Source organism: Corythoichthys intestinalis, chromosome 15 (genome assembly GCF_030265065.1).
Source record: "Corythoichthys intestinalis isolate RoL2023-P3 chromosome 15, ASM3026506v1, whole genome shotgun sequence".
In the NCBI taxonomy this organism is placed as follows: domain Eukaryota; kingdom Metazoa; phylum Chordata; class Actinopteri; order Syngnathiformes; family Syngnathidae; genus Corythoichthys; species Corythoichthys intestinalis.
Window position 1 is genome coordinate 16827213 of NC_080409.1, and position 22462 is coordinate 16849674.

At 40.1% G+C, this 22462-nt stretch overlaps 1 protein-coding gene across 2 annotated transcripts in view; it reads left to right on the top strand.

Annotated features, from left to right (window-relative positions):
• Positions 1-22462, top strand: part of arid1b (AT-rich interactive domain 1B) — a 400911-nt gene that overhangs the window by 173271 nt on the left and 205178 nt on the right. For both annotated transcript variants that reach the window (XM_057859493.1, XM_057859494.1), the window contains one exon: positions 7961-8068. In XM_057859493.1, the coding sequence (XP_057715476.1) occupies positions 7961-8068 (108 nt within the window). The remainder of the gene's footprint in view (positions 1-7960; positions 8069-22462) is intronic.

Genomic DNA, 22462 nt, shown 5'->3' on the forward strand with positions numbered 1-22462 from the left:
TGCATTCTCGCGGCGGCCACGTTGTCGCGCCATTGACGTTTCTTGGTTATATACTGTCCTACCGTGTTGGTCCTTATTATAGTAGAGAAGACAGAGTAAATCTAATCTACACAAAGAAACTGTAACCCGATCGACTCACAGCCTCAGGTTACGTTACGTCAGAAACTCGTTCGGTACGCCTCGGTTCCGAAACGAGCACCCCATACCGAAACGGTTCAATACAAATACATGTACCGGTACACCCTTAGGTTCTTTCCTTCCCAAAGCCGAAAAACCCAACTGGAGTCCAATGGACTAAGACGGGTCAAGAACCTTTTTGACCGAGAGAACCAAAACACCCAACATATTTTAAAATATGATTCCACACATCATGCGGCAGCAAGAGTGAAAGCACGCTCGGCTTTTGCAAGCAGTCACCGAGTTGTGATCTAAATAAATCTTTAGAAAACAACAACGAAAGCCTGACATCGTTACTTGGTAAGTTACAATTGTAGCGCACTCACCACTTGGAAAATAACAAATACAATCATGGTGTGGCACTGCATATATTTCCTGGAAGTGGAAACCGCAACCAGGGAACTTGAAAAAAACAGTGGCCGAGACAGGTGGAGCCTCCCGGAGCAGCTGTTTCATGAGTCTTTCTCACCTGGAAGTGGCAACAATTTTGACAGGTGAAAAAACTCATGAAAGTCAAACTGATTGCGCACCTGTATGACTTGAGGTACCACACACTTCACTTTCATGGTTTAATTTTCTCCTAGACATTTTTATGTATTCCAGATCGCTCGGCATTGAGTTGGGCGGTGCCAACCCTGCTGCTGGCTGAGCGGAGACTTAAGTCGCATAACGAGCTCTGTACTAATGCCCATCTCCGTGCAATCCACGACGGGAGGAATACTAATGGGCACTGAATTTAAGCATAGTATTGCGGCGTATGTTTGAACGTACAAAAAAGTGTGACTGGACTAACAGCTCATCGCAGCTCGTTCATGTCAAACGAGCCGTCCGGTGTTCTGCCAAAATCTCCTACATCGGCGAAACGTCTACATTAGTCGAATTTGACACCCAAAGTACTACCGTGCGCTCTAAACTTGTTTTGTTTAGATGCATGCAGGCATAACATACTAAAAAAATGCCTGAAGAAAATACTTAAATGTAGTTACTGTATATCAAATAAGGATGTTTCAAATTCGCTACGTGACTAATGTGGTCAACTGCTTCAAAGCTAACACAAAAAAACCACAATGGTTAAAAGTATTAGAGGGTAATACATGCAAAAAGTATCTTTGAGGCAGTAAAAAGGTTCTAAAAAACTGAATAAAAACAAAAATAGTGAGTACTCGCCACTTCTAACCGATGTGCGCATGCGTGCGGATGCTTGCTCAAGCGTGCTGAGCATTGTGTAGGACGTTTCGCCGCGTAGTAAGGAATGGCCGAACACCGGTTCCACATTTACAATTAATGGTTGGCGGAGAGCCAGATGCACTCATCAGAAGAGCCAGATATGGCTCGCGAGACATAAGTTCCCGACCTCTGGACTTAGAGGTCTGGACTAGGCATGTGCTGGTATGTGATATTTACAGTATGATAACATTAAGCAAAAATGCTGTTGTTTCACGGTATCACGGTATTGCAATAATAGCTCTTATTTTGAGATGTATGAGTTAAAAAAATATATATATGTTTTTTCGCAACATATTTGCAAACTGGAACATCAACATTAATATAATGTTAAAATGAATAAATAACAAGAAAATAACTGAAATATTTTAAAGAAAATTGAAATAGAACTTATTGACTAAACCCACTGCCACAGCTCAATTTGCTAAACATTAGAACAAAAATAATTATTTTCCATAAAAAAAGTAACAACACTTCTAAATAGAATATATATATATATATATATATATGTATACATATATATATATATATATATATATATATATATATATATATATATATATATAGCGAGAGAGAGAGAGAGAGAGAGAGAGATGTATTGGAGGCACTTCACGGACTTTAAAGCTCCATCTCAACATTTTTCGAGACTTGCTCATTTTCTACATATTTCTCTCTCAGTCCAAGTTATGATGCAGGAATGTGAGTATGTTCACCTTTTCTGGGTTAATATACCACTACTACTATTAATATTAATTAGTTGAATATTAACGGAGAAGGAGCACATGTGTATGACTCGTATCGTTATTTACACATTATGCGCACACACACCTCCTCTCAACACAGAAAGTCACCAGAGAGAAAATATACTATAAGCTGTATTAGCAAGATGTATTAGGAAAATGTTATTTTGAACAGATGTTTACAATGGCGGAAGACTTTACAAAAGTACGCTCATAGTGAGGATAGTGAGGAAACAACGTGCATGCTAACGAGCATTATTCATTATTAGCTCAAGTTAGTGAACTTCATGAATGAACTTTGCAGTGGATTCTTTGAGTGCGTCAGCATTAAAGTGATGCTTGTTTATTTTAAATAACATAGCGCCCTAATAACTGCCGTACAGTAACAATATTAAATATTGAAATAATCCAAGTTTGAGAACTCTACATTTGAAATTTCCTGGCTATTATAGCTGTCTTGTGTTTGCCAGAACATGCCGTGCAGTGACACAGCGTGAAGAGGACGGCATGATCTGCCCACCTAGCCAATCATGATCATGTTTGCAACGGCGTCACCACCCCCTTCCCTTCCCCCCTGCCACTCTGCTCTCTCCAAAGTCCAGGCAGTGGATGTATGACAAAATCAGACAACTCACACTTCATTTAACCAAACTGTAGTAACGCGCCCCTTCACATCTTCAGTAACTCTAACGGCGTTGCATCGATGGGTAAAGTAATTAATTAGATTACTCACTACTGGAAAAATAACACTGTTAGAAACACCGCTATATCATATTTGGTTATTAACATCACTGCATAAAAGTTAAAACACTCCATTATATTCATCTGCCCACAACCCCTTTGCAGTTAGAATGACAAAGTTTGTCTGATTAGCAACCGTAACTGAGGGGGCAGAGCTTTTGTGAAAGGTCAACCACACCCACACTGGTCACTCCACGCCTTCTTCATTATATTTTCATGTGCCAACCACAGTTGTTTCTGCTTGTTGAATCTATGCAATTCTGCCCTGTCAAAGTGTCATGGAAGAAAATAGTGGAGTCTAATTTATGACGTTGTCCCCAGTGTGGCAGGTTGTGTAAAATCATTGGGTTTTTTGTCTCTACTGTCAGATATAGTTTTGAGAATAACAAAAACTATAACTATATGCTGTATTTTCTGGACTATACATTGCAATTTCTTTCGTCGTTTGGCTGCAATTTATACCCTCCCCCCCTACCCCGACAGCCGTGAGAAGGGTGCTCTAGGCATGCCTTCTACTTCCAAGGCTGGCAGAGTTGTTCAGAGGTGATAGTGAAGATGAAGACTTTAATGGATTTTGTTGTGTTTTAGGCTATAGTTAGCTGAATGAATGTTCATATTTTACGCCTACCGGACTATAAGGCGTACCTGACTATAAGTTGTCACCCACCAAATGTGACGTGAAAATGGCATTTGTTCATAGATGAGCCGCACCGGACTATAAGCCGCAGCTGTCCTCACTGTGTTATGGTGTATTTACACCAAAAGATATGAACCGATAACACGTTATTTGACAGCGGCGTGATAAGACTGTCATATTGCTGTCATAATTATGACATGACACTGTCATGAGCATTAATGAATGCTTATGCCAGATGTCATTTAATGTCATCCGGTTTATAATTTCACTTATGAGTGGATGTAAAAGATCCGAGCTGGACATAAATGGAGTTAGTGACACAATTTGCCGAATGACACTTAATGGCATCTGTCATAAGCATTCATTAATGCCCTTGACAGTGTCATGTCATCATTAAGTCGGACCTATGACAGTCTTATGACGCCGCTGTCAAATAAAGTGTTGGCTATTAAACCAAATAAATAATAAAATAAACCGCCCTGGAAAAAATAGCTGCTTATACGAGGAAAATTACACGATTTAGTGTGTTTTCCTTCATTTTTTATTATTATTACTGCGTATAATGTTTGTTTTTGGTCTCTGATAAACTAAATTTCCCCCTAAAAACTTGATATAGTGTCACTTACATATGTTTATTTTTGTTTTTTCCTTCATTGTACATTTTTTGGCTGATACAGTAATTAAACAATGCTTTGAGTCTGTGATAGCTCAAGAAGAAAGGGAAAACACAGTAACAGTCTTTTATTTTAACATCAGACAGTTTTTTGTTGTTCCTACTGTCAATCTAGTATGTTCAGCAACTTTCCCTGTTGCCATGCCTCCATTTCCAAGTAGTTGAGAAAGTATATTTTCCGGAACATTCAGAAGGTACACATTTGGACAAGTTATAAAGAACAACAAAAATCTGGAAATTGTATTCCACCAAATGATTTAAGACAATTACGTAGTGCCGCTAAACATGAAGAAAGAAAATTAATTGAAAATTAGAGACAAGAAAAGAAAATTAGGACAAAAAGAACAATTAAATCCTGTCCAAGAAAAAAGATGTGCACAAAGCACCTGTAAAAAGAAACACAATCAGTAATGTGCATAATTGCATAATACAAAATTATTAAAGTCAAACTGTGAAAGCTGAGAATATGTAATTATTCAAAAAATGTTGCTGCTATGCCAGTCTGTCATTTTTAAAATTTTAAGTGATAAAAATGCCACCTTCTTTCTGCTTCTGAGATTTAATTGGGCGATAATTGAAATGTGGATTTCCAGGAACTACTCATGGGCTTTTAAGGTCATTACATTACCTTCTCTTAATAATGGATGAGTGAATACATTAACTTTTGTCTGTATGTGCACGCAGCTGTTACAGCAGCTCAAGAACTGTGTATGTGCTGGAACTTTGGCGGGAAAATGGCACGAATATTAGCTTCATATCAGATTTCACATGCAATCTACCCTAACTTCTACATGCGAGTAATTCAGTCTGCTGCACAAATGACTTCACTATTAATTTGTTAATAATAGATTGCATCCAAGTCTCTGGCTGTGAAGGATAATCTCCTGCTGCTACACAATATCCACTAGCTTCCCAGAGTCTTGCCCAAATACTGCAGTCTAATCACAGAAAAGATAAGATTGAAGAAGGGAAAACTGATCTTAAAAGTAGAAAAGTGAAGGCACGCGGTGCATGGATGTACATGCATGTATAACCTGCATCATGAGTGAAAGCTTGTGTGTGGCTGTGTGCATGTGATCCTTTGCCTATCAGTTATCGCTAATCCTTCCACTTGGAGCTCTATAACAAGTTGCTATTGTGCAGCTGACGCTTAACATGATGGAGGAACGACCTCAGTAGTGAATAAAGGAGAAGAAGAGAGGGAAGGAGACGCTGATATAAAGCGGGAGAAAGAGATAGGGAAGGGGGGCAACACCTTCGACAATGGAAAGAAAATTGCATTACACTAGATAGGCTTGTGATTACAGAGGAGAAGAAAATGACTTAGATTGAACAATAGGACTGACTATGTCGGTGTGGGGGTGTGTGTGTGTGTTTGGAACGGTTAAAGCATGAATGATTTTGGGGGGGCTGATGGGATGCTGATGTTATGCCCCTGCATGCGCTCTCTCTGGTATTTTAGTGTGTGTATTTTTTTCATCATTGCAGGTCCACGCTCTGGAATTTTGATGTGAATGCTAAAGGGAGTCAAACATTGTTGTTGTGGATGAAGACCACTTAATGTCTAATGGAGTGTAAAATGCAATATTTGTGAAGGCATACAGGGCCGGAACTAGGGGGGGTGCGAAACCTGGGCTCGGTTTTCGGGTGTAAAGTGGGCGTGGTTGGGCGAGAGTAGGGTCAAACAGAAAGGTAAGATGATATGCAGAGCTGTAATACACCTTCCTCTCCACCTTCCCTGCTTAAGGCATGAAAATGGGTCAGGGGTTAAAAAGGTGAGAAGGGTATGGAGGAAATATGTTCCGGTACACTGTACAACTAGGGCTGTCCCAAACGACTAATTTTCTCCCGATTAGTCAGACGACTATTGTTACGATTAGTGGACTAATCTAATAATCCCCCCGCCCCCAATGACATTTTTGATTACGCTTATTAATTCACAAAAACATTTTGGAACACTTAAATTATTTATTAAAGTACAAATAAACACGTAAATGACAACAATAAATCACAAACAATGAGGTAAAATGCTGATACCATTAACTAGTGCGAAAGAATGGAACGTATACAGATTCAGAACACTGATTTCGCCTTTACAGCATGATTCAAAACAATTCTTGAAAAAATATCTTGCATTAATATTATAGCATACTACTATATATAATAGTATTATAATCATTGCCATTCAGATTTTTCATAAAAGGTGTCATTTTAAAGCTATTCTTAGTGTAGAATCTGAATTCTGAAGAATGTGGGATTAATTCCAGGAATCGTTATTTATATGACAAACATGACGTGCTTTTATTTTGAAATGTTCACTAGAAGTACGTTCGAAAAACCGCTAACCGTAAGCTTTGCACTCCGCAGAAAAAAGTTATTTTTGTCATTGCATGTGGTGTCAGTAATCAATCAGTAATCATCAGTGTCATTTTTTTCATTTTTTTTCATTTGCAAATGCTGTTAACCAGCGATTTTTCATGTTTGAGGTGTCACCTTTTAACCGCAAGTTTTGGATAAGACTGCCAATGTTTTATGGCAGGTTAAAGTAGGTTGTCTTTTTCCTCATTAGCCTCAATGTAGCAATGCTAACCTTTACAGCCTTAACTATAGATGTGTTTCCTTATTTTCTGAACTTTAATTCTAGGGCGTGTTGATGACCAATAACACGCATGCACAAATGTATGCACGCATGCACGCGACGATAATAATTTACCGTGTGATAAATGGACTCATTGCATATCGCGACAGGCTTAGCAACTTTAATAAAACATGTCGTTAGTTAGTTAGATGGATTTACAATCTGCCAGCTTGTAATTGTCTCCTGTCGTCTTCCAGAATTACAACTGGGTGACGGCGCTTTAGGTGTTCATTCACGGCTGATGTACAGCCAAGCTTGGCATTTGTTTCGTTGAAATAAGTCAATGTTTTGGCCACTCTGGTGTGCTTTTTTGGCTTTATGCCGCTTTCCCCGCTTGCATACCAAGCGTCCGACATTAAGAAAATCTCCCGAACGCCCCTCCCTTAAAAATTTTCTCCTCTGAACTACACAGTTCACGTAGGTCACTCTTTTTGACTTCAAAACGGCGAATTTCGCCGAAAGGTGAGAGATTTTCATGCCTGCCGCTTGGCTGCCTGTCACCACCCGCCCACTCACACACACTCACGCCCAGGAATAATTGGGCTCTGTTCACATTGTTCCGCCATTGAAGGTATATGCATTTTAAAGCACACAAATCCTGGTTTTATTTTGGTTTTGCTAATATAATTTTGGTGGTTCAACAGTTTAATGTACATTTGAATCCAGCAAACTTGAAACTCTCATTTCGAGTACAATTATGCATGTAAACAGCTGTAGAATCCCTGTGTTAAAGACTAACTTTAAAGTTTAAAACATAAAGAGAGGTTTTAATATCAAATTATTATAATTCGTACTAACATTTATCTTTTAAGAACTACATGTTTTTCTGTCCATGGTACCCTTTAAAAACGGGTGTAAATTTTACAGTACTTCTATTACAGTATTAACACTAAATATTGATAAAATGCTAATAAAGTTCTGTCTCTTAATATTACTATTATTAAGTCTTTAGCGGGCATTGGCGTATAATCATCTGGTTCTTTTCATCCTTCTGCTGTGAATTTAAATGAGTTTATCACTAGTAGACGTCCAATCTATTTGAAATAGGAAATTCATCGTCTATTGCTGTAAATAGAAGTCAATGTGTTAAGATGTGTCAGTGACTTTCAAAATATCTTTTTTCTTTGAAGGAGGCACGGCAAGAGAATTACAGCAGCAGAGGACCTGGCCCAGGGAATTCTGGGAAGAACAGTAACGAGGACGGCAGCTCCTCTACAGACCGCCCTTCCAGTCTGCCGGTGAGTGAGAATCACTGCTTTGTCCCGGTAAAGAGAAAGAGCTTGAATGAAACTTCAAGGAACGCATTGGAAATACTTTCTAAGTGTTAATGTATTTGTTTGTGATGGGCCTATAGAAGGTAACGTTCTTTTAGGTCCATTTATTCCAACATTTTCCTACGATATGTCTGCTCTTCAATTTTTAGGTCTTTTCCAATCAGCTGTGTCAATTTACCGCATGCACAGCTTCTTTCTTGCATATTTGTGCTCTAAGTGGATATACCAAGGGTGGAAGACGCATTAATGGTCAGAGTGCCATGCAGTCTCTTAAAGCTACACCCATAGGCACAGAGAAGCATACTGTATGCATGGTCACAAGCTCTCACGCTGAAACGCACGGTTACACATGCAAAACTCGTGCGCTGTGCCTCTCGGCATGTGGGCTCACTCAAACTTGTAGTTTTTTTGCCTGTAGGAGTAATTGCAAAAGAAAATTAGTCCAGAATGGTCTATTAGTTGAGGGCTATCACTAATTTTTGGTTTAAGTTTCTTGAGGTTTTTACCATACTTTGCTGGAGGTCATATGAAAAGTTTGAGGTAAAGGGTGTAAACTTTTAAAAAATGAACTCAGCGTGTTTGACATTGTTAAAGCTGATGTTGGTTTTACTCACAGACATACGCGCACACAAACATGGGGAGCGTAATTTTCAAGCTACATTCCGTTAGTAACATGGACATCTGCCCCCGTATCACACAGTTTGTTGTCATGTTCCGTTCCTCTGCATTGTTTTCTGAGGTCACAGTGTTAAAGTATCCCCCACATTTCCCTTCTACACTGGTATGTTTTTGATGTACCATATTTTGGTGAATTCGGAGAAAGAGGATCACTAAAGTTACACGGTGTTCGGCCATTCCTTACTACACGGCGAAACGTCCTACACAATGCTCAGGGCGCTTGCGCATGCATTCACACGCATGCGCACATCGGTTGGAAGCGGCGAGTACTCACTATTTTTGTTTTTATTTAGTTATTTAGAACCTTTTCACAGCCTCAAAGATACTTTTTGCATGTATTACCCTCTCATACTTTTAACCATTGTGTTTTTTTGTGTTAGCTTTGAAACAGTTGACCACATTAATCGAGTAGCGTATTTAAACCGTCCTTATTTGATATAACTACATTTAAGTATTTTCTGCAGGCATTTTTTTGAGTACGTTATTCCCGTATGCATCTAAACAAAACAAGTTTAGAGCGCACGGTGACGGTAGTACTTTAGGTGTCAAATTCGACTAATGTAGGACGTTTCGCCGATGTAGCATATTTTGGCAGAACAACGGTCAAAGCCTTTTCAACCGCTATCAGCCCCTTACAATTGAATTGCCATTTCACCCCGTTATATCATGGCTCATCATCCACAGTATTTCTAAGCTTTTTCTTGTTTCTTCATAGCGGAGCCTCAAAATGCTTTAATATTTGCGTGGTTGATTAAAAGATTAAGTTTGTTTAAATAAATGGCTTTAAAGCGTTGTTTTTCATTTGGTCAGGATTGTCACTTATTCGGTGTGTAATAGTGAATGCTCATGAAGGTAGACTCAGAATAGCTTTATGATGGTTATAACCGTCATAGCTGGATTTAAATCATGAAAGCACAAATGTGTAACTCATAAATAGATTGAAGAGGCCATAACATAAACAATTTACAGTAATGGATGCCGTATAGCACTTGTTTTTTTTTTTTTGCAACCATTTTTTTAATCACAAAGACGTTCAGTTTGGTATGACATGTTTTTTATTTATTTATTTTTAAATTATTCTTTACAAGTTCTTAACTGTATATTCTGTTCCCCTTATGAGGAGTACAGCAGTGTGGGTGGTTTGGGGTATGTAAGCTGTTTATTAATGTTGAATTTAACTCTTTGGCTCCCATTGACAGCAATAGAAGTCCAGTCCACTTTAACTGTGAGGGGCTGGATCACTTTCTGGGCAAAATTGAAATTTATTGGACTAGGGCTGCAGCTATCGATTATTTTAGATGTCGATTAATCTATCAACTAGTTAATTCTAATAATCGAGTAATCGGATTAGGAACATTTAATGTGTTGCAGAATCAATTTTAGGATATGTAAAACAAAGGCTTGCTAAGATTGCACCTTCATAAGAGCATTAAATGCGAATACAAAATAAAATTCTCGAGTGTTTTCTTCAAACTATGCAGAATTGCACTTCCATTTAAAAATGAAATACTTGAGCTTAGCCCCAAACTGTATTTAAAAAAAATGACGATCTAAGTGCAACAAAAGAACAACTAACTTGCATAGCAAAAGTCTGCTAGCTTAAATGCTAGAAAATGCAAAGTTTGTTTTACAATGCTCTTAACAAATCGTTCAAACACATATTCCCACAAAAAATGGCGAATTATACCTATAAACTAAATTAGGAATGCATAAAAATCAAGTTAGCGCAAACAAAAAACCTTACAACCTTATTTGGTCTCAACAGGGAGCAGCTGGATTCAGCCATGTTAAATGAGTCATGTCATATTCACTGTTGACGCTTGATAGCAATGTATCCACGCAAATGAATAACTAAATGCAAACACTTAAAAAAAAGAAAAAAATTACAACGCCACTGTAATTAATGTAAACGAATACTTGAAGCAGCAAAATTTGATTGGAAATTTTTCTCTTGAATTACTTGAGTTAATCGATTAATCGTTGCAGCACCAGATTGGACGTCTATTGGTGTCATTGGGTGTTTTCAATATCACTTACCTATACCAGAACATATACTATGAGACCTGGGCTGGCAGTGAATGAGTTAAGAGTGCGACTTGAAGAAAACAAAACAAAACCAAAAAAGTGGGGGGGAGTTGGATTGGAACAAGACAGATAGCAAAAGTCACGCTTCGTTGATATCCCTTATAATGTATGATATCAGCACATAGCGTACATCATGTTGTCTTTTAATTAGTGCTGCAATGATGATCCACAATTAAGGTAGCTGATAGTGTCATTCTGTCTACAAGCTCAGGTTGGAAAATGGCCAAAGTGGACTGTTTATTGTTTCACAGAAATATGAAGGACACAATGATGAATGCTTTGTGGGATTATTGCAATGGAGTTACATTGTTCTCTCTCAACCAATCAGAATACAGTTCGTTATATAGCTCTGCCCCTTATATGCTGTACTCGTGTGCTTGCCAAAAATGGTGCAATTTGGGTCAGTTATTTTGGTAATCTTCGCAACTTGATGATGGAAATAAATGAGGTACTCAACCAAACCTTAATTCTTGGTGAAAAGGGAGCGCAGATTTGTTTGGCATTGGATGTGTTCTTCAGCAAGCTGTCATGGTGCAGTTGTAACCGTTCTTTCCCCCCCGCTTCTCATTGCTCTTTCTCTCCCTCTCTCGCTTGTGTTTGATGTCAGATCTAAAGCCGCTGTCATCTCTTCTTCCTCTTTTTCAGTGGCAGGTGGGAGGGAGAGCAGGTCGGCAAAGTGTCATGTTGTTGTTTTGGGATGCGTCTGCTGTGTGATGTGGCGCGATTTTTGAAGAGAGACTAAAGGGAACTTTTGTGACTTGTTTTGAATGCAAGTCACAGTGTCCCATGGGTCTTTAAAATGTGTTGTACTTTATCTACAGATACTTCCAAATTCCAACTCATTGCAAAGTGTGCACTCTTAACAATAATGGCAAAATAACCCTAATACTGTAACTACTTTTACATTTTCACTCAAAATTCACTTTGGTCAAAAATCCGACAGCCTGAATTTGTTTTGAATATTTAATTGATCATTATTACCTTGGCCACGAACCCAAACTTCTTGGGGGAAAAAAATGTTTTTATATGTCAATGCAACGAAACAAACAAAAAAATACCACTTAGATCATGTGTAATTGTATTTTTTCATGCCCCACTGCATGCTTTAATAATGATAATGCTCGCATACAGTGGGGCAAAAAAGTATTTAGTCAACATTTTACTTATTGCAGATTCAGTCTTCCCAGCCTGGTGCAGGTCTACAATTTTGTCTCTGGTGTCCTTCGACAGCTCTTTGGTCTTGGCCATAGTGGAGTTTGGAGTGTGACAGGTGTCTTTTATACCGGTAATGAGTTAAAACAGGTGCCATTTATTCAGGTAACGAGTGGAGCCTCGTTAGACCTCCTTAGAAGAAGTTAGACCTCTTTGACAGCCAGAAATCTTGCTTGTTTGTAGGTGCCCAAATACTTATTTTCCACTCTAATTTGGAAATAAATTCATTAAAAATCAAACAATGTGATTTTCTGGGGTTTTTTCACATTCTGTTTCTCATGGTTGAGGTTTACCCATTTTGACAATTACAGGCCTCTCTAATCTTTTCAAGTAGGAGAACTTGCACAATTGGTGGTTGACTAAATACTTATTTGGCCCACTGTAACAAATTCCAAGCATCTTAGTCTGGATGCCTCTCATGGTCATTAAGCATAACTGCTATGCTAAGCTGTGACAAGCCCTTTTACTCATGCAGAAGACAGAAAACTTCTACATTCACTTTGAAGGCAACATGCATATTGGCCCAAAACTGATAATGAAAAACTGATGTCGATATTATCCAATATCGTTTTAAAATGCTTTTATCGGTTGATATTATCAGGCAACTGATATTATTAGACAACTCTATTTTCATGTATAATTACAGTGGGGCAAATAAGTATTTAGTCAACCACTAATTGTGCAAGTTCTCCCACTTGAAAATATTACAGAGGCCTGTAATTGTCAACATGGGTAAACCTAAACCATGAGAGAAAGAATGTGAAAAAAAAAACAGAAAATCACATTGTTTGATTTTTAAATAATTTTTTTGCAAATCATGGTGGAAAATAAGTATTTGGTCAATACCAAAAGTTCATCTCAATACTTTTTTATGTACCCTTTGTTGGCAATAACGGAGGCCAAACATTTTCTGTAACTCTTCACACACTGTTGCTGGTATTTTGGCCCATTCCTCCATGCAGATATCCTCTAGAGCAGTGATGTTTTGGGGCTGTCGTTGGGCAACACGGACTTTCAACTCCCTCCTCACCCCATGGCATCAAAATGATAACAAGAACGGGGAGCAAAAATCCCAGAACCACACGGGGGGACCTAGTGAATGACGTACAGAGAGCTGGGACCACAGTAACAAAGGCTAGTATCAGTAACACACTGCACCGCCAGGGACTCAAATCCTGCACTGCCAGACGTGTCCCCCTGCTGAAGAAATTACACGTCCAGGCCCGTCTGTGGTTCGCTAGAGAGCATTTGGATGATCCAGAAGAGGACTGGGAGAATGTGTTATGGTCAGATGAAACCAAAATAGAACTTTTTGGTAGAAACACAGGTTCTCGTGTTTGGAGGAGAAAGAATACTGAATTTCATCCGAAGAACACCATACCAACTGTGAAGCATGGGGGTGGAAACATCATGCTTTGGGGCTGTTTTTCTGCAAAAGGGACCAGGACCACTGATCTGTGCAAAGGAAAGAATCAATGGGGCCATGTATCGAGAGATTTTGAGTGAAAATCTCCTTCCATCAGCAAGGGCATTGAAGATGAGACGTGGCTCGGGCTTTCAGCATGACAATGATCCCAAACACACAGCCAGGGCAACAAAGGAGTGGCTTCGTAAGAAGCATTTCAAGGTCCTGGAGTGGCCTAGCCAGTCTCCAGGTCTCAACCCCATAGAAAATCTGCGGAGGGAGTTGAAAGTCCGTGTTGCACAACGACAGCCCCAAAACATCACTGCTCTAGAGGAGATCTGCATGGAGGAATGGGCCAAAATACCAGCAACAGTGTGTGAAAAGTTTGTGAAGAGTTACAGAAAACGTTTGGCCTCCGTTATTGCCAACAAAGGGTACATAACAAAGTATTGAGATGAAATTTTGGTATTGACCAAATACTTATTTTCCACCACGATTTGCAAATAAATTATTTAAAAATCAAACAATGTGATTTTCTGTTTTTTTTTTTTTTTTACCACATTCTGTCTCATGGTAGAGGTTTAACCATGTTGACAATTACAGGCCTCTCTAATATTTTCAAGTGGGAGAACTTGCACAATTAGTGGTTGACTAAATACTTATTTGCCCCACTGTATGTGTGAGTATTTGATTGTGTTTTGTGCGAATTGCTTTATTTATGTACACTTCTTGGCCAGTAATCACCTGGCTACTGACCTACTCTGCTCTTTCTTACTGATGTAGCTTAGTAATTTATCTGTCGCTGGAAACTGAACAAAAGTGAGCTCTAAAGCCCTCAGTGTCTTGCCTAAAGTTGCATGGTGGTAGCAGTTTTTTCAGTGCAAAAACAGGTGAAGAACTTCACAGCCAACACACACGCACAAACGCACGCCCTTGTTCCAGTCACTACATGTTCCCAGCTCTCCAGCACTCCCCTGACAGCCTGCCAAGCTGCCGCGCCGCCTCCTATGCTCCAAGACATGGGAGTGGATGGCCAGTCATGTGGAAACACAGAGTGAGAACGGGGTGAGGAGGTTAGGGAGAATGGTGGGCAAGAACAGAACGAGGAGGCAAATAAGAGGAGAGGGAAGTATGTGAAGCATTGAGGTGAAACGTAGTTATCTTTTTGTCACTTGTTTGGGTTGACAGGGATGCTGAATGAAGGCCAGGGGGCTGTGGCAGAAGCATGTTATTCACTCACATTGTGAGTTAAATATTCCTGTATGTCTTTTTGTGCTCATTTGCCCCACTTGACTTACATTTTTTTCCTGTGGAAGCATAAGGAATACTAACTTTCACTTTCACTAATGTCCAGCTTGCCCTTCTCTGAGAGTTAGGTCATAAATGATTGACAACGCACAGCTGGAGAGGCCTGCTAACCTACTCTCTCTCTCTCGCTCTCACACACACCACAGTCCCCCCACCCGCACACGCATCCTGGCACACAAACATGTATAAGTGCACGCATGCACGTTCTGCCAGTTTCACACACACTCACACGCAAGTGCACCAAATGTGCGCATACTCTATCAGAGCATGTCAGTGTGCCTCTACAGTATGCGCCCTGACTGACTCAGACACACTGCTGTGTTTTATTTTAGAGTCCCCAGGCAGGCAGACAGGCCAGCAGGCAGCGCACAGTAATGTCATCCAGCAGGGTTACATTCAGCCTCCGCATTAGTTCTCACTGGGGAAGTGGATGAGGGGAGAGAGGAGAAGGCATATAGGAATGACACAATGACAAAGACTCCCACTACATTTCTCATGTAGGAATAACTGCCGTGTGAGATGCTTCTTTTATTCATTTTTATGTGAGCGAGAGCAGGGGTTGGGCAGACACAATGACCAAAAGTGCCATGGATGCAGTGGCTATTCTTAGAAGGTGCAGCAGCGCCCAAGGCCAAAGCAGCTCCGGGCCACCGCCGCCACGGACACATCTTATGTCCAAGAATAGGCGCGCTAATCTGAAGCCAGTTTCACATTGAGAGGAATGCTGCTGGTCACACCACACAACCAGAACATTTGTCAACTTGACAACACTGGCCCGAAATGAAAGAATTTCAGTCATTGCATCATTAAATTAATGAGTACAATTTTCATAATCCATTAATTGGACGATTAATTAAACAATTTCCTTCACAATTTACCTCAACTCATTCACTCCCAGCGGTTTTTACCGGAGCAAGGCCCTTCGCTCCCGACCGTTTTACTGGATTTTGACTGATTTTGCAAGGCCCACAGAAAATTCTGTTCTATTGCTATATAAACTTGGAATGCACCAAAAGAAAGATTAGACTCTCTTCTTTCAGCAGAAAGAAACAGTTAGTTCATATCTTTTCCCATTCTTTAGAAATCAGCATAAGAAAATAGCTTAGTTTGAGCAATTTTCCAATTTCTGATGAAAAAAACAGAAAAATTGAGCTTTTTGTGAAAGCATACATTTCAAACATAACTTTGACTTTAACACAACTATTTTTCGCTTATGTGACATCCCAAACATCTGAATAATGTTTTCGTTCTACAAAATAACAAACAACAAGACAAATAGAGCTTTTGATAGCAAAGTAACAATTTATTTACACATAACTAAACTATTGAACTGTTGAACTATTTGCGCACATAACAACGGGGAAGGCTCTCGGCTGCTCCCGTGGCTAATCTGATGAGTCCGGATTAAGATCGGTCTCACTTTTTTCATCATCTTCATCATCTTCATTGTTGGTTTCAACCTCGGGCTAAGGAGTAACGCAATGTGAGCTCCGCAGAACGTGTGTGGAACCTGACGCTGTTGTGGACGTCACCGTCTGTCTCATCAAAGATAGATTTTTTTTCATCCTTCTTTGACACACACTTTTCTCAAATTTTCACGCGTCCTCATAAGATCCCTCCAACTTCCGTTTCCTGACTCTTTTTCTGCACTTTATTTCTTTTCCCGAGATGAGTTCTTACCGAATGCGCTACTGACCTCCAGTGGCCAGTTTTATTGCTTTAAAATGGGTTTTGAGCTTTGTGCATTATATCTTATATACATAGGGACCTATAGATGCCTCTTGTCCAAAAAAAAAAAAAAGAAAGGAAAAAAAAAAAAAAAAAAAAAAACGGAAAAGATGTATAAATACAAGCAAATGAGTTAAAGTGCCTATGACAGCAAAAAGCATGTTTATTTCATGATTCACACGATATTTTATACTCCCGCTTGGGTGTGTGTGAAAGCGATCGTTTTATTTATTCAATTTTTTTGAATCCCGCGCCATGAAAATGAGTGACTTCTGGCTCCAGTCTAAAATTGAGGACGAATGTGAATGTGACATCACCCGGGTCAGCATCTCACAATACAACATTGCTTTATAGCATGCTGATAGACTGTGGATTCAGCTGATTTTGCGGATGAATTCGTATATTTTTCGCATCACGCCAGCCAAATGTGCTGCAGGGTTTTGTTGCTGCACCAGGGAGAGACGTGTGAGCCTTTTTGGGTTTCAAAAAGTTCCCGTTCACCCCGAGATTGGCCAAAACAAGTCCGACAACCATGGGATCATTGGACTTACAAGGAAGTGAGTAAACATCGTGGAGGAGAACCACCCGACCGTGCAATCCTCTGCTGACGAGGCCCCATCCAGCCCCAAATCCTCATACTCCAAGACGCCACCACGCCGCCGACTCCAGGCTAAGGCCCCAGCCAGCCCCAAATCCTCACAATCCAAGACGCCACCACGCCGCCGACTCCAGGCTAAGGCCCTATCCAGCACCAAATCCTCACACTCCAAGACACCACCACTCTGCCGACTCAGTCAGGCTAAGGCCTCATCAAGGCCTAAATCCCCACAGTCCCGGAAGCCACCCCGCCGACGACTTAGTTTGGATGGAATAATGAGTCAACCTGGTCGGGACTCCATGGATCTAAATAGCAAGGTTAACTAGTCTCTTGATCTCCTCAAGTTCATGTCTTCGCTTCCACTCTGTACCTGTCTCACCCGACAGGTGCCAGGGGAAGATGGCAACAAACCAACCAGCCTCCCCTGGAATTCTCTCGGGGCAAAGCCAAAGCACTACAACTCTAGAACTACACGGTATTATCCTTCTATCGAGGAAGCCATGTTGGCGACACCAATATGATACGCACCGGGTCCAGGCAGTGACAACATTACAAAGACTGTTCTGTCCCAGCAAAAGCCGGGGCCCTATGGAGTACAGTCTGTATGCTCAACAATCCCAGTGGTGATAAACAACAAAAAAAGGGCTAGATTGGTGAGAAATAACAAACGTTTAATCAACTCTGCCAACCTGTTAAGCATAGTATGTCATTCCCAAAACTCACCAGTGAATCCAGTCTGGAATCTGCAATTGGCTCTGCTAAATATCAGATCTTTAGCTGGCAAATCTTTCTTAGTTAATGATTTTATCAGCAAACATAACCTTGACATTATGTTCCTAACAGAAACTTGGTTAGATCAAGATAATAGCTCTACAGTTCTGATTGAGGCAACTCCCACAAACTTCAATTTCTTTAGTGCGCCAAGAACCCATAAGAAAGGAGGTGGGGTTGCCAGTCTGATCAGGGACAGTTTTCAATGCACAGATATTTCATGTGGTCAGTTTAATTCCTTTGAATATATTGTCATTCAGCTAAAAAGCCCTTGCAGAGCTGCCTTGGTAACAATTTACAGACCACCAAAGTATAACACAATGTTTTTTGATGAGTTTACCAAAATACTGTCTTCTGTCTGCATGGACTTTGATTGTGTTGTTTTAGTGGGTGACTTTAACATTCATGTTGATAATCCTGAAGAAGGATGTGCTAGAGAGCTTTTAAATATTTTGGATACATTTGGTTTACCTCAGCATGTCACAGTTCCAATACATAACAGAGGGCACATACTGGACTTAATAATATTCAAAGGTCTTAACATCTCTGAGGTCACAGTGAATGATGTTGCTCTGTCTGATCACTACTGCATTATGTTTAAAATGACCACCCCTGTACATCCTCTGAAAAGGGAAACAGAGGTGATTAGGAAGCGTTACATGAGTGATAACACTTGTGCGTTATTCACACAGGCCTATGCCTCACCATTAACCCCTACAACAGCTCCAGTGGAAGAACTTGTAAATAGTTTCAGTTCCAGTGTGATGACTGTAATTGACACTATTGCCCCGATTAAGACAAAAACTTTGTCAAGAAAGAAGAGGTCACCCTGGAGAAATGCCATACTAGCTTTAAAACAAAAGCAAGATTGTAGACGAGCAGAACGCAGATGGCGAAAAAACAAACTCCTAGTTTTTTATGATATCTACAATGAGAGTCTTCGCAAATACAACCAGGAACTGAAAAATGCTAGACAGTCATATTTTTCAGAGATCATTAATAGAAACACCAACAATACTCGAACACTATTTTCTGTTGTTGACAAACTGACAAACCCACAAGCATCAATACCTCAGGAATTGGCATCTGAGGTGTCCTGTAATGATTTCGCAGCATTCTTTACACACAAAGTACTAAAGATTAGACAGACTGTGTGCAACTCCAGATCAACAATTGTTACACTAAATGTCTCCCAAAATGTCCCCCACGTCAATCTTAGACAGTTTAGCCTCTTGGACTATGCCACTTAAACAGAAATTGTGTCTAAATTAAAGCCCACAACATGCTGCCTTGACACCCTTCCTTCAAACTTTTTCAAAACTGTTTTTCATTGCATAGCCCCAGACATACTTCAGATTATAAATACTTCTCTCCAAACAGGAGAGTTTCCACAGACTTTAAAAACTGCAGTAATAAAACCTCTCCTAAAAAAAACTAATCTGGATGCCTCAACCATTAGCAATTACAGGCCAATATCAAATTTGACATTCGTGGGGAAAATTATCGAAAGGGTTGTGTTCGAACAGATCCAGACTTTTATGATGCAAAACAATCTTTTTAAATCATTTCAGTCTGGATTTCTGGCACAACACAGCATCGAGACCGTGCTTATCAAAGTCCTAAATGATATTCGTCGGAATACCGATGCAGGCAAATCATCTGTTCTGTTACTATTGGATCTCAGCGCCGCATTCGACACGGTTGATCACAACATACTACCCAGCAGATTGGAACAGTGGGTAGGGCTTACTGACACTATTCTTCAGTGGTTCACATCCTATTTAAATGATAATTTCCGATTGACACAAAGAAATCACTATCAGTCAGAACGGACCAAATTCACGTGTGGAGTCCCTCAAGGGTCAATTCTTGGACCACTCTTATTTAACATCTATATGCTTCCGTTAGCTCAGATAATGGAACAGTATGACATCTCCTATCACGCCTATGAAGATGACACACAACTGTACATTTCTGTGTCCCCACATGATTATAGTCCCTTAGTCTCCCTGAGTAAATGCATTAATCAAATCATTGAATGGATGTGCCAGAATTTTCTCCAGTTAAATGTGGAGAAGACAGAGGTGATCATTTTTGGGCCAAAAAAGGAAAGGTCAAAGATAAGCAGGCAACTTAGCACAATGTCACAGCTACAAATCAAGTCAGAAACCTTGGCGTAATTATTGACTCAGACCTAAAATTTGATAGCCATCTAAAGTCCGTCACTAAATCCGCTTATTACCACCTAAAAATATAACCAGAATTAAGGGGCTTCTGACTCAACAAGACATGGAAAAACTTATGCATGCATTCATTTTCAGCAGATTGGACTATTGCAACGGTATATTTACGGGTTTTGATAAAAAATCTGTCAGGAAGCTGCAGCTAGTACAGAATGCTGCAGCCAGAGTCCTCACAAATACAAGGAAGCTGGACCACATTACACCGGTTTTGAAATCGCTACACTGGCTTCCAGTGAGTCAAAGGATAGACTATAAAATACTACTGCTTGTCTACAAAACACTTAATGGCCTTGGACCAAAATACATGCTTGACTTTTTAGATTCCTATAAGACATCTAGACCCCTAAGGTCGTCTGGAACCGGTCTTCTGCATACTCCAAGAACAAGAACCAAGCAGGGTGAGGCAGCATTTAGTTATTATGCTCCTCACCTCTGGAACAAGTTACCTGAACGTTTGAAGTATCCTCAAACTGTTAGCTCTTTTAAATCAGGGCTAAAAACGCTTTTGTTTAGCACTGCATATCCATAACTGGCTATATATTTCAATCTACCTGCTTTCTATTCCTCTTGTGCTTATCTCCATTGCTGATTTCAAATATTATTATTAGTAGTAGTTTTTGTTTTATTTTTGTTTTATTTTTATTTATTTATTTATTTTTATTCCATTTGTGATTAAATGCGATTTTTTTGTCTTGGTTTTTACGTTGTCTTGATTTAAATGTGATTTTTATGATCTTCATGTGATGTAAAGCACTTTGAATTGCCTTGTGTTGAATGGTGCTATATACACTGTAAATAAATTTGCCTTGCCTTGCCTTGCCTTTGTATTATGTCAAATACTGCGATCACGGTACACGTTTTAATACGGAGGTGGATTGCATTTTGTAGCTGACAATGCTCCTTTTCCACCGAGAATGCCACTCGGCCAACGACCGGCGGCTTGTCGCACACTGGGAGAGCGCTATACTCGGCTTATGCTCGTGCAGTTCTCCATATCGTCCAGACTTCCAGTCCCCTCCGCCCTCTTCGTGTGCCCGTCAATAGACCACTACCCTCGGGGGAAGCTCGGGCAGCTACTCGCTCCTCCGACGTCGGCCGGTTTGTCCAGCCGCCATTCTCCAGCTGCTTCCCCGGAAAACGAGCTCTCCTGCCCGCAGCAGGGGAACGACGAGCTGTAACCTGCTCGCCGCCTAGTGCGGGGGGCCCAGGGGAGCTGCCGAGCAGCGAAGACAATCGACAACCCCGCTGATGTGTTATATGATCCGGGGTAGTTTTGTGTAATTTTTCGCTTCGAAAGGCGAGAATAAGATTTTGAAACGCCGCTCGGTTCGGATTATCATGTCAGCTAGCTGTCACGCCTCCTGGTTTGTTTACACTCTCCGAAGCTGGGGCAGGGAAATGACGAAAGCCGGACTAACTCATTGGCATAAAATATCATTTGGGAGGTGCAAGAAGTCGACAGTTTTGACCATTATGGAGTAATTTTGTCATGTCGTACTGAATAAATGCATTTTTAATGTTTCATATTCCAATTAGCACAAGATTGTTATTTGTCATGACCATACCGTTTATTTAGCAATTGGGGAAAAATACTTATATTAGAAAGAATATTCCTTAAAAATATTGGAGTAGAGAGATTACAACAATGACATTTTGCTGCTCTCTTTGTCGCATTTTCCTCGTTCTGAATAATTCCCCCTCAATGGGCTGAATTCTAAATCAGGTGAAATCGTGACCCTGCTGACGTCATCCTTCAGTTGGGGACGCTAGAGCGCTATAACGACAGGCAGGGGCTAAACGGCAGATTACAAAACTAATTTCTCGTCATCTGCGCTTTGCCAAATTGTTGTAATAGTCGAATCCTCTAAAAATATTATTCTAATTCACATAATAATGCTAAGATTTTTTAATACTGTCACAGGCACTTTAAAGTTCTTTTAGGAATGTTGTAAGAAACAATGAAAGCAAAATACATGACTACTTCCTTCAAAAGTAATATTTTATTGCAGCTTCCTGACTTAACTGTAGTCTACAACTTTCCTGTTTATATGTACATAAAACTTGTTCATGTTTATAATAAATGTTCTGGGTGAGGGTGGCGTTGCTCAGAGTCAATGAACTCGTCTAAGTATCCTTGAGCAAGATACTGAACCCCATGTTGCTCCTGGTGATGCAGTAGGTAGATGAGGATATGATGTAGAGTGCTTTAAGGGCCTTAAACGTGGAAAGGTGCTATACAAGTGTAACTCCATTCATAACTCCAAGGTTCTGAGTATAGAACATAAAAAGAATTTTTTAGTACACAAATCAGATGAAAGTCCTGTTCATTC